The sequence below is a fragment of the Hipposideros armiger genome, unplaced genomic scaffold (assembly GCF_001890085.2).
Source record: "Hipposideros armiger isolate ML-2016 unplaced genomic scaffold, ASM189008v1 scaffold_1904, whole genome shotgun sequence".
NCBI lineage: Eukaryota > Metazoa > Chordata > Mammalia > Chiroptera > Hipposideridae > Hipposideros > Hipposideros armiger.
The window spans coordinates 26,393-39,179 of NW_017733254.1; the positions used below are offsets into that span (position 1 = coordinate 26,393).

Consider the following 12,787-nt stretch of genomic DNA (forward strand, 5'->3'; position numbering starts at 1 on the left):
GTCCCTGGAACCAGGACAGGGAGAGTATGTGGAGCTGTGTCCACCTGTGAGATGCATGTGGAGCTGGTCACAGAGACAAATCATTCAGCAATGAACCTGTGGTGTTTAGACCATCAGTGCAAGGTTAAAAAGACACCGAGGAAAATCACAGACACTTAGAACGTATTGTTATCGGGCATAGTTTTCATTATCTGAGCCATTTTATTGAAAAATTAGAAAATGCTGTGAAGAAACATGATGGCCTTGCATTTTCATAAAGTCACTTCAGTGCAAATAGTATAACACTCATAAACTCATACGAATTACACAGACACTGATGCACACAGCGCACACACTGACGCACCGACCCACATAAAATAGCACATATCAGGTAAAGCACACACAGATACATCTGCACACTGAACACAAAACTCACACATGATAAAATGCACACATGAATACACACTTTAACAGACATAGATTTATAACAAATACACAAGTACACGATGAGGAAGAAGGTCTGTTAGAAGATGTTTTCTGTGCAAGGAGAGGAAGTGCCGGCTGACTCAGGAAACATGTTCTCAGCCGCCCTCTGCACCTGCTCCCCACATGGGCCCCTGTGACCGGGGTCCTGAGCATCCCCTGAGCCCAGCCCCACCCTTGTTCCCTGAAGTGGGACTTTGGTGTCTGTGCTGGCACTGCACAGACTGTGTATGGACAGTGACATACAGCTGTGTCCTCGGTGGTCAAGGAGCTCAGCTGCAGGGAGAGCTGGTCCTTGGGCGTGTGTCTGGAGTCACGATTGTGCCCTGTAGGGAAGTTTGGGGTGTGCACCATCTCTGGTTCCCGGGCACCCCGTCCACTGCAGTCCCTCCTGGGCCTTCACCACTCCTGAGTCTGACTCGTGCAGCTCTCCTGGGACAGGACACCTGGGGACAAGGTGGACACTGTGAGTGAGGGACCCTCACCTTCCAGCCTCTTTAGACTCATAATCTGAGACACTCACAGAAGTGAGTTTCCATCAAGGAGAAGAAGATCCCCAAAGATGCTGTGTCCATGACAGGCTCCTGTCCTCAGGCTGACACTCACCTGACAGGTTTTCGCTTCCCGGGAGCCTGGTTCTCATTCACAAGTGAGAAAGTCCTTGTTCTGTGAGCAATGGGGACTCAGAACAGAGACTCAAAACATAAATGTGCACAGCCTCATAAACACACATGTGCAAAGACATTAACAAGTGAACATACATACACACACTGACACGCATGTGGGAATGTATATGTGCCCACGCAGTCATCCTGTCTTTGACAGGTGCAAACTAACATGTATACACACACGCTCACACTCACACACTCACACTGTCACACAACTTCCAGCACCACAGGAAAGGTAACCTGTCCCCAGGTTCCTGAGCTGCAGTTGAGGTGCTGGTCCCCAGGGCAGTGTGAGGAGCTGAACAGTGACCCTCCGGAATACGTAGAATCTTATCGCTGGGACCTGAGAGTGTTTTCTCAGATGACAGGACTGTGCAGACCTGACTGAGGGTGCTGACATGGGAGAGTACCCTCAATTATCCGGGTGGGACCAAACTGTCATCCCAAGTGTCCTTATCAGAGGGAAACAGAAGAAAATTGGACTGAGTAAAGTATTGTGATGGTGGAGACAAGATGATTCAGTGGGTTTCTACACCCACCTGAGTAAATGACGACCAACAGGGTAACGTGTTGTAGGAGGACAGAGACCTGTGGGTGGAGGTCCTGGGTGCTGATCCCCCGTGGGGCCAGGTGTGCCTGTGTGAAGGAAGGGACATATGGGGACCCCGTGGGCATGTGGGGGACAGAGAGCCTGAGCTCAGCACACAGGGGCCTGGGCTGCACTGGGGTCTCTCTGTGGAAAGTGTTTCCCAGCTACAGGGAGATGAGTCCTCAGGGTTGTCGCTTTATCAAGAAATAAGTAAAGGACACACAGGAACTTAGTGAAGGAGTGGTCCCCAGTCAGTGTGACATGTCATCTGCACACAGACAATGTCCCTTCTTCACGTGTTGTCTGCAGTGAGAGGAAGAGAAACGGACCAACAAAGAAGCAGCAAGTGTTGTCCCTGAGGGCAGCTGAGAGCTTTCAGAGGAAATCCCTGCTCCAACTAAGAGCCCCTTCCCCACCCAGGTCACACATCATCTGTGGGTGATGAGCGCCCCCTGGTGTCCCAAGCACCCCCTGCAGCCCAGCCCTCCTGTCCCCTGCAGGGAGGTTTGTGTCTGTGCTCACACTGACTTCCCCTCACTGTGCCCCTCGCACAGTAATACACGGCCGTGTCCTCGGCTCTCAGGCTGCTCATTTGCAGATACAGCGTGTTCTTGGCGTTGTCTCTGGAGATGGTGAATCGGCCTTTCACCGAGTCGGCATAGCTTGTGTCATTTCCACGACCATTGATGTATGCGACCCACTGCAGCCCCTTCCCTGGAGCCTGGCGGACCCAGTCCATGTAGTAGCTACTGAAGGTGAATCCAGAGGCTGCACAGGAGAGTTGCAGAGACCCCCCAGGCTGCACCAAGCCTCCCCCAGACTCCACCAGCTGCACCTCACACTGGACACCTGAAAACACAGAGAGGTCCTGGTAAAAAACTGTCACACACCCACTGTTTCTCTCACTCGTGTTCTCTCACATACTCAGCATCTCCTGTTCTCCATAAATCACCTCTTAAAATAGCCACAAGGAAAACCCAGCTGAGCCCAAACTCCATGGTGCGTCGTCTGTGTTCAGTCCTGATCACGGAATGGGGACACCTGGGGATCCCGGGGCTGGGGCTCCTGTCCCTGAGCTGCAGGGTCAGGGCTGGGCTGCTTTTCATCAGCAGAGGGGCCCCTATTTGCATGTCCTCCTTCTATATAGGGAGCTCCGGGGTTGGACACCTACAGAGAGGGCAGGGCCTCAGTGCAGGCGTGAGTGTCCTGGTTAGTTTGGTGGCCACGTGAGAGTTCAGGGAACATGACTCCTTATATGTCATGGTTTGGAGCAAAAGATCAGCACCCATTACCTCATTTTATTTCCATGTGAGCACCCTGAAAAAGTGACCGAGGTATCAACCCCACCTTCATTTTACAGAGGTAAAGCTACACACGGCAGCCCAGAGGAGCCATGTTTTGTGTCCAAGAGCACATATCAGCTAAGAGGGAGCCCCAGTACTCTCCCCATGGACCCCACTGTTCCCTCCCCCCACTCCAGGGCCAGGATGACCCTGCCAGGTGAGGTTCCAGAACCTCTTTCCAGTAATGAGAACATGTGTGATTCTCTGCATGATAGTATTTACCTAAGAATATAGAAAATTGAGGTTCCTGCATATGTATTTTCATGTAGGTGACATTTTGCATGGTATTGTCTGTCTGTAACTCTTTTCTTACCAATTGTCCATATTTTACTTGTAGTAGCTTTAATGATGCATATTTGACCATAGTAAACGGCACAGGTCAGCAGGATGCAGGTATCACCTGAATCTGTAGTCATTGTATTGGCCCTGGAAGCAAGGAGCACACGCAGGAACAGCCCCACCCACTGTCCTAACTGGGTCCTTCCCAGTGTCCCACCTGAGGGACCTGTGGTGATGCCCAGCTCAGGTGGGCTCCTCATGCAGGTGACTAACAGGCACGGAAAGAGCCACCATGGCAGGGACAAGGGACCCTGTCCGTAGTGTGGGGCTGTGATTTCATTGAGGGGGAAGGAACATGTTTAACTCTTAGTGAACCCACCAGGGTATATTTGAACTGCTCAATTTTGACGACATGTGGACCAGTTATGATGTCAGTATATAATTGAGTTAATGATAACTAAATCTACTTGTGTGTGAACGTAGCAGTGGGAAGATGTAAATGTATATCATCAACCCCACTGTATTTAGTGAAATGTCCACATGCGTATTCCTCAAAGCAGAGAATTAAAATAATCCCTTAACTCTCCTCTGACACTCAGTGACTGACAATCCACCAGAATCTCCAATCTGTCAATACTATAAATTAGATCCCTAATTGTATTTGAAAGTCGATGTCAGTTCTGTACACCTGTATGGCTTTCCTCACCGGCCTGCAGCGTCCCCACAGCACATCACTGCCCTGCGGAAACTGTCCATTGGGTCTCCACCAGGAGGTTGAGGAGGAGACCTGACCCCACTTCTCGTCACCTTCAGGCCCAGACCTCAGTGTTCACCTTCCTGAGCCTGCATATGCTGAGCTCTGCGGGCAGCTTGACAGCAGTGAGGGGCAGGTGTTCTCTTCTTCCTGGGGAGATGGCCATGGGGCTGGGGACACATATACCCCTAGGGAAGGGACCTCTGGCTGCACGTCCTGTAAGAGTGCAATCGCTGTTCACGCTGATGGTGGTGCACTCGCCCCGTGTACCTCTGGCTTCCTGACCTTCAAGGAGACCACAGAGATGGAAGTGTTGGGAAGATGCTTTTCTATCCTGGGACTCAGAGATCCTGAGAAGTTAGAGAGAGAGTCATGGAGCTGATGGAGGGGTTCTGGGTTTCAGGAACCACAAGGCCATTTACACAGGGTGTCTCTGCCTAGACAGCCAAGAAAAAGCTTCAAGAAGTTAATAGAATAATTGGTGAAATTATTAAAATCCATGATAACTGACATCAGGAGGAATTCTGTTATTCAAGGTTGATTATCTATGAAACATAAATCACTGCACTCCAAAACTCATGGTTATTACCCTGATTATAGGAGATGAAGGCATCACAGTGCCTGGCCCTGGGCAAGTGTGCACATTACCATGAAGACAGTGTGTTCTAAACAGGAAAGTTTAGAATGGGGAATACAGTCAACAGTATTGTAAAGACTCTAGGTAGTGTCAGATGGGTAGTAGTCTCATTGGGGGCTCACTTCATAAATTATATAAATGCCTAAACTCTACACTGTACACCTCAAACTAGTACAAGGGCTAACAATTAATTTCACGAACTTGTTACAATGATGTGGCTAATTTATTTTGATATCAGAGGGATTATTCATTATGAATTTGGGCCAACTGGACAAATAGTTAACCAAGTTTACTATTTGAAAGTGCTGAAATAACTGCATGGAAAAAAAGTTAGACAACCCGACTTTTCGCCAACAATTCATGGCTCTTGCATCATGACAATGCACCAGCTCACACGGCACTGTCAGTGAGGGAGATTTTAGCCAGTAAATGCATAACTATTTAAAGAGCCTCCCTGTTCACCTGAACTGGCCCCCAATTACTTATTTCTTTACCTAAAGATAAAGGAAATATTGAAAGGAAGACGTTTTCATGACATCAAGGGTAATACGATGATAGCTCTGATTGCCATTCCAGAAAAAGAGTTCCAAAATTGCTTTGAAGGGCAGACTAGGTGCTGACTTCGGGCATAGCTTCCCAAGGGGAGGACTTCGAAGGTGACCATAGTGATGTTCAACAATGAGGTATGTAGCACTTTTTCTAGGATGAGTTCATGATCTTAACTGTCAGACCTCGAATGTCAAAATGTGTTATAATTTAGGTTATGGAAATTTTGTTATTGAAAATATGATGTCAGTCTCTAATGTGGAAAAGCAGAGAACAAATGAAATCATCAATATTATAAAATAGCATCACATTTCCTTATCCATTGGCAGGAAACCAATGAACAATTGAAATTACCTCCAATTATTAGAATTTATTAATCCAACATTACACAAAAATGTTGACTTTCACCAATGCAATCTCATTTTCCAATATGGATTTGTGTCTATGTGGACATGTGACCTAGTCTAGTCAGGGGGGCAGGAGACAGGGTGTGTGGGGCTTCCTGGTTCTTCAACAGTTCATTTCAGTAGAGCCCTTTCCTCCCCTCCCAGAGTCCCCTTTCATGTCTTCATATGACCCTAGGGAACATGTCACTATGTCCATACATGGGGGGAGTTAACTGGAATTCGAAGCTGAGTCACAGGAAGTATCAATGTGCAAAACTGGGAAACGCACTCCCATGAATGTGAGTTAAAGTAACATGAATGGTTGAATTAACCAAGATCTAGGAAACACACATCTGGGATTCCAGTTTCATTTTGTCATGATTTCCCTCTTTGTTTAACCAGTTCAGGTTGCCTTCCTTTTTCTCTGAAACAGCCACTCATAATAATCTGGAGTCATTGAGATAAGAAAGCCCTGATTGGAAAGTTAGCCTGAGTTATAGGTTCTACATGAGGCCCAAAACTCTGTGTGGTGCATCTCAGACAGACACGAGTCAGGGCTGAATTCCAAGACTGTCTCACAATCGTTTCATCTTCAATAGGGAAAATTCCGTGCATACCTCCCATTTATCAGAGACTCTCATGGAGAAACTGAACCTAATATTATTAGTTGACGGGTCACACATCAATATTAAAACTGGAGGCTGCTAACCAGGACTTACTATAACACTAAAAGCTTTCCTCAGAATCTATTCCTCTGTCTGATACACAATCAGCCCAGAGGGTGGAAGTTACTGCAGGTGCTAGAATTTGTCAATTAGGGGAAAACTAGGAAATAAACACATAGGTTTGGGGAGCAGTGTATGATTTGGGGATGCTTTGCAAACAGAGTGGGTTCTCTTATCTGCAGGAAAGCCCATCACATGGACGAGTTGAGGAATTTCAGAATCACTGCTCCATCCTAGAGACTTGGCTGATGTGAGGGTGGAAGTCAATCCCAAAACACGTAACACGAAAGCTAAGAAAATGCTGTAGTGGATCAAGATGTCCAACCAGCAGCCTGAACCTGGGTTACAATCCTGTGTGAGCCCTGAGGGGATGCACGTATCTACAGACGGACTCAAAGCGTCGTTATAAAACATCAACGTTTAGCCCTTGATATTGACTGAAGCAATGAAAAACTTCTAGCTGTTTACTTGACTCCAAGAATTTTCATTCTCAACCCTGTGGCTTGTAGGAATCAGGAGACTTCAAATGCACCTTCTTAAATTTCTCTCTTAAATGACATTAAATGGTACAAACACACTGGCTGTTATCTTTACCAAGACAGCAGAGGTCATTATCTGCTCATGTGAAACAAGCAACAGCAAGTCCTGGGAAACTTGTAAAGTGGGACCTGACCAGGGACTAGTCCTCACGGGCCCTTTGCATCAAAGATCATTGTTTTGCTCTTGGAAGATATAGGCTATAAAGATAGACAGTGAGAACACCCTTCAGCATTTAAAATCCTTTATAACTGCAAACATTCAAGCATAGCTGCTTAAATTAATATAAGCACTGTTCGTAGTTACTGCTTTAAGTGTAAATGCAAAATGGTTATACTTTTAGAGGATGTGAGTATAATCAAAAGGCAGAACATCACATTTAAATGTGTGTACTGAGAGTAATACTCAAGTATTGTCTATTCTTTACCCAGCTTCTTAACTACACTCAGTTCATCTGCCTTTGCTGTATTTTAAATATTTCTCCTAAACACACTTCAGCTGAGGGTCCTGTCTCAGTTGTACTTCATGTCTTTCCCAGAACATTATCTCTCAAATGTCTGAGTCTACATGTGGGCTGGTCACAGACATGAGGAGTGACTAGCACCCCCACTCTGTTCCCTGTCCTTTGTGTCACCACAGCCACCCATGAGGTATCCACCACAGTTCTCTATACAGAAGGTTCCATCAGGATGACCTGTGTTGTAAGCTTTCTGCATTGTTAGAGAGTCACAGGGGTCAGCAGCCAGCTGTGCCCCCTTGTGACACAGGCCTGTCCCGCAATAGTGCCGCTGTCACCATGAATCATGTGTGTCTAGGACACATGGGCTCAGCAGAGCCACCTTCAGACCCAGTGAGTGTAACCCACCCTGGGATGTCCACAGATGGACACACATGTTAGATGAATTAGGAGATGACGATGGGGCACCTGAATTCCCACGTATGTACTGGACCTCCCTTCTGTGACGGGTACTGTGGATGAGCTGGGAGTGTGAGCAGAGCTCCAGCCCCATGGAGCTCAGGGTCTAGGCTGGATTTAGTGAGAATTAGGACAGTAGGTGACAGAAGGTGATGTTGGGGTGGTTTGAAACATACACGTGAGTAAATGAGGACCGAAAGGTTAACGTTGTGATGCTGTAGGGAGGACGGAGACCATGGGGGTGGACGTCCTGCGGGCTGAACATAATCCCATGGGGCTGTGTGCCTGTGGGAAGGAAGGGCCATGTGGGGACCCCGTGGGCATGTGGGGGGCAGAGAGCCTGAGCTCAGCACACAGGGGCCTGGACTGTCCTGGGGTCTCTCTGTGGGAAATGTTTCCCAACCACTGGGAAGACGAGAGCCCTCAAGGTCAGTTTTCTGTTGAGAAATGAAACGAGGACAAACAGGAATTCAGTGAAGTAACAGTCATTATCGCTGGTGACATGTCATTGTAAACAGTGTTTTCTCTTTGTGCCTTCTAAAAATAGGAGACATTAGAGTTAGAAAGATGATTCAAGACTCAGCCCTGGGGGCAGCTGAGAAATTTCAGAGGAAACTTCTGTTCCCAGCAGGAAGCCTCTTCCCCACTCAGGTCCCCACCTGCTCCTGGGGCCTGGTAGCTGTGTTCAGTGTGTCCTGAGCACCACCTGGTGTCCTGAGTGCCCCCTGGTGTCCCGAGCGCCCCCTGCAGCCCAGCCCCTCTGTCCCCTAAGGGAGGTTTGTGTCTGGGCTCACACTGACTTCCCCTCACTGTGTCCCTCGAACAGTAATACACAGCTGTGTCCTCAGAGGTCACAGAGCTCAGCTGCAGGGAGAACTGGTTCTTGGATGTGTCTCTGGAGATGGAGGTGCGGCTCTTGAGGGACGGGCTGTAGTATGTGTCCCCGTTGTTACATATGCACCCAATCCACTCCATCCTCTTCCCCAGGGGCTGCCGGATCCAGTGCCAGCGGTAACCACTGGTTGTGATGGAGACTTCATAGTCAGCACAGGTGAGGGACAGGGTCTGCGAGGGCTTCACCAGTCCTGAGCCCCACTGCTTCAGCTTCTCCTGGGACAGGACACCTGGGGACAAGGAGAATCAGTCTGTCACTCACGTGCAGTCACAGCCATCCCAGAGTCCCGTGTCTGACATCTGAGACCCTCACCTTGGGGGGCTGTCACCAGGCACAGGAGAAGACCCAGCAGCCTCATCTTCTTCTAGACCACAGCTCTGCCTTCCCCAGAGACCTCAGCCCTGTGTGAGGAGAGAGCTGAGAGCTCACAGCCCAAGGAGGGTTTTACCCTGGAGCCTGCAGAGAAATTTGCATGTGGGGCAGCCTGGTCCTGATAAGTGGGGAGGGACTGAGTCAGGTTCCCCTGGTCCTTCTTGGGCCCAGTAGGGTCTCTTCTCTTGAATTCACAGCATCTGATTCTGGGATGAAAGGGCTCATGGCCTATAAGATACATAGAAAAAGGTCAGAGAAATGCCCTGTTTTTCTGAGTATAAAAATAAATGCTGGATTAGTTGAGCAGATCACAGGTTTTTAAAACTTATGGATGTTTGTAATAATTATTAAAGTGATTATGATTATCATTATGTGCGACACAGTCTGACACCCAATTTATTAAATATATTCACAGTTCCCAAAATTTCATAGGTAATAATTCAACTAAAATAAATTTTGAGGTCAACTTTCTTGTAAATATGTCAGAAACACAGACAGTCCTCCCCACCCCTACTTCCTTTAAGCTCATGTGACTTCATTTTGTCTCAGTAGCTGCCTCCACTGCACAATCAGGCTGGAAGGTCCTCATTGTTGATGTTGGACAGTTTATACTGTGGTTTGTCTCACTTCTCATTAAGCAATAAATAGTCTTTACATATTATACACACTGCTTTATAAAGTATATATCTTATGACAGTTCGTAATGTGGAGCTTTATAATAATTTTTTTGAAATAAAGTTTTCAGAATCAAGCTTTACTTTTACTTTAAAGGCACATTGCCTTTTTATGGGCAGTGCTTCGTGCGTCATATCAAGGGCACCCTTGGATGACCCAAAGTCACACCTGTTCTGTTTCACTGATGTGTGTCTATCCCCACACCAATGCCACACAGCCTTGATTAGTGTCGCTACATCACAAGTCCCTTCCAGCTTTCAGACTTCTACCCATCACCTGCTTCCACAGTCCCTAACACCTTCTTAGGTATTTGTTACAGCAGCACCCCACTCTCAGACCAAAAATAGATTCATGTGCTCGAGCTGCCATCACAAGACCAATGACTGGGTGGCTTAAACAGTAGAAATTTATTTTCTCCCCCTCTGGGTGCTGGGAAGTCCAAGGCCAAGTTGCCAGATTAATTGATTACCGGTGGGAACTCGTCCTAATGGCCAGACAGCTGACTTCTCACTGTAATCTCATGTTGTGGAGAGAGGGTGACATCTCTCTTTCTCTCCCTATTCTTATAAGGCCACCAAACCTATCACATGAGGACCCCAACCTCATGACCTCATTTAACCATAATTATTTCCTACAAGCCCTTCTCCCAGCACAGGCCACTGGGTCTTAGGGCTCAAATTGTGAATGGTGGGGGATAGAATTCACTCCATAGCAGGATTCCTATTAGTAAATATCTGTGAAGCAGATGTAATGACCAGAGGGAAATAAGTCACAATCCTGATCATCCTGACACGTCCCCATGAGGAGTGGACACAGAAAAGTTCTTCAGAGTAACGAGGAAGCCACTTCTGTGGGAAGCTCACATGCTCCTTAGTCTATCCAACCAGGAAACCCAGAGAAATTCAAACACACGGGGTTCCCTAAACGGAAAATCTCATCACTTCTGATCACACCCACCTGCATCGACCCCTCTGAACGGACGTCTTCCTGAATATGACGAGGCTTCACAGCAAAGACCTTTACGTGGGTCTAAAGCTAAAGTCACCAGCAGACCAAAGCTGTCATATCAGGGCCCTGTGCAAAATCAGTGTGAGGGACCCTTGTTAAAGTTTAAGAATTTAGTGACCCTGAGAGCAAAGCATTCTCTCAGTAATGCACAAATCCTGTTTTTCAGTTGTCTTCAGTTGAATGGCTTTAAAGTGACCCCCACATCTTTAACCTCATTCTGCAACAAGAAAGTGTCTCTTCTTCTTGTGATACCAAGTTGGGCCCCTCCCACCGTGTGTCCTGGTGCAGGACTGTGGAAGTGACCGGTCCCCCAGTGGTCACACTGAGCACACAGGCTGTATGAGGCAGGCACGTTATCACAATTCCTTTCCTTCCTTCAGACTTTTGGATGCAAGACTGACATCTAAGGTCAGTTTTTTTGTTCTAAGAGCAAAACAAATATGAAGACAGGCGATGAGAAAACCTTTCTGCATTTCCAATCCTTTTTAATTGCAAAAATTCAAGGAAAGCTGGTTGGTTTGATATATGTGAATTTTTTAAGCTTGCTCTTTAATTCTACAATCAAATTTATTGAAACTATTAGAGGTTGGGAGTGAATAAAGTGAGCATAAATATTTTAAATGTCTGTACTGAGAGTAATACTCAATTATTCTCTATTGTTTGTAAAACTTATTTTGTACATTCAGCTCATATGCCTGTTTTATATTTTTAATTTCATGTCCTAAACAATATTCCTGTTGTGAGGTCTGTCTGAGTCCTACTTCATGTCTTTCCCAGAACTTTAGCTCATAAATGACTGTCTCTACATGTGAGCTGGTCACTGAGACATGAGGAGTGACCAGCTCACCCACTCTTTTCCATGTCTTCTGTCTCACTATCACCACCCATGAGGTGTCCACCACGGTGCTCTGTACGGGAGGTTCCATCAGGATGTCCTGTGTCATAAGGCTTCTGCATTTTTAGAGTCACAGGGGTCAGCAGCCAGCTGTGCCCCCACCTGACAGAGCCCTGTCCTGCAATAGTGCCTGTGTCACTGCGAGGCATGTGTTTCCATGACATGTGGGCTCAGCAGAGCCCCCTTCAGACCCAATGAGTGTAACCTGCCCTGGGGTGTCCACAGATGGACACACATGTGAGATGAAGTAGGAGATGTAATGGGCGCAGATCAATTTACTGGACCTCCCTTCTGTGACGGGTACTGTGGGGGAGCTGGGAGTGTGAGAAGAGCTCCAGCCCCATGGAGCTCAGGGTCTAGGACAGATTTAGTGAGAAGTAGGACAGTAGGTGACAGAAGGTGATGTTTAAGTGGGTTTCAACCTCCACCCAAGTAAATATGGAATGAGAGGTAAATGTTCTGTAGGGAAGACAGAGACAATGGGGGTGGAGGCCCTGGGGGCTGATCCCCTGTGGGGCCACGTGTGCCTGTGGGAAGGAAGGGCCATGTGGGGAACCCGTGGGCATGTGGGGGGCAGAGAGCCTGAGCTCAGCACACAGGGACCTGGACTGTGCTGGTGTCTCTCTGTGGGAAATGTTTCCCAACCACAGGAACACGAGAGCCCTCAGGATGGTCTCTCTCAAGAAATAACAACAGGACACACAGGAATTTGGTGAAGGAAAGGTCCCTATCATGGTGACATGTCTTTCTGAACAGTGTTTCATCTTTGTTTATTGGATTCTGAGAATAGGAGACATAAGAGTCAGAAAAATGATTCAAGACTTGTCCCTGGGGGCGGCTGAGGAATTTCAGAGGAAACCTCTGTTCCCAAAGGAAATCCCTTCCCCACTCAGGTCCCCACCTGCTCCTGGGGCTGGTCCCTGTGCTCAGTGTGTCCTGAGCACCCCCTGGTGTTCCAAGCATCCCCTGCAGCCCAGCCCCCCTGTCCCCTGCACGGAGGTTTGTGTCTGGGCTCACACGGACTTCTCCTCACTGTGTCCCTCGCACAGTAATACACGGCCGTGTCCTCGGGGGTCACAGAGCTCAGCTGCAGGGAGAAC

At 47.6% G+C, this 12,787-nt stretch overlaps 2 gene segments (V, D, J or C); both read right to left on the reverse strand.

Annotated features, from left to right (window-relative positions):
* Positions 1-775: 775 nt before the first annotated feature.
* LOC109378361 (immunoglobulin heavy variable 3-23-like) lies at positions 776-2,811 on the reverse strand. The segment is given in 4 exon segments: positions 776-908; positions 1,069-1,128; positions 2,247-2,568; positions 2,672-2,811. Coding segments are annotated over 4 exon segments (561 nt in total).
* A 1,625-nt stretch (positions 2,812-4,436) lies between these two features.
* On the reverse strand, positions 4,437-9,141 carry LOC109378362 (immunoglobulin heavy variable 4-34-like). The segment is given in 3 exon segments: positions 4,437-4,445; positions 8,653-8,966; positions 9,050-9,141. Coding segments are annotated over 3 exon segments (369 nt in total).
* Between the last annotated feature and the right edge of the window lie 3,646 nt (positions 9,142-12,787).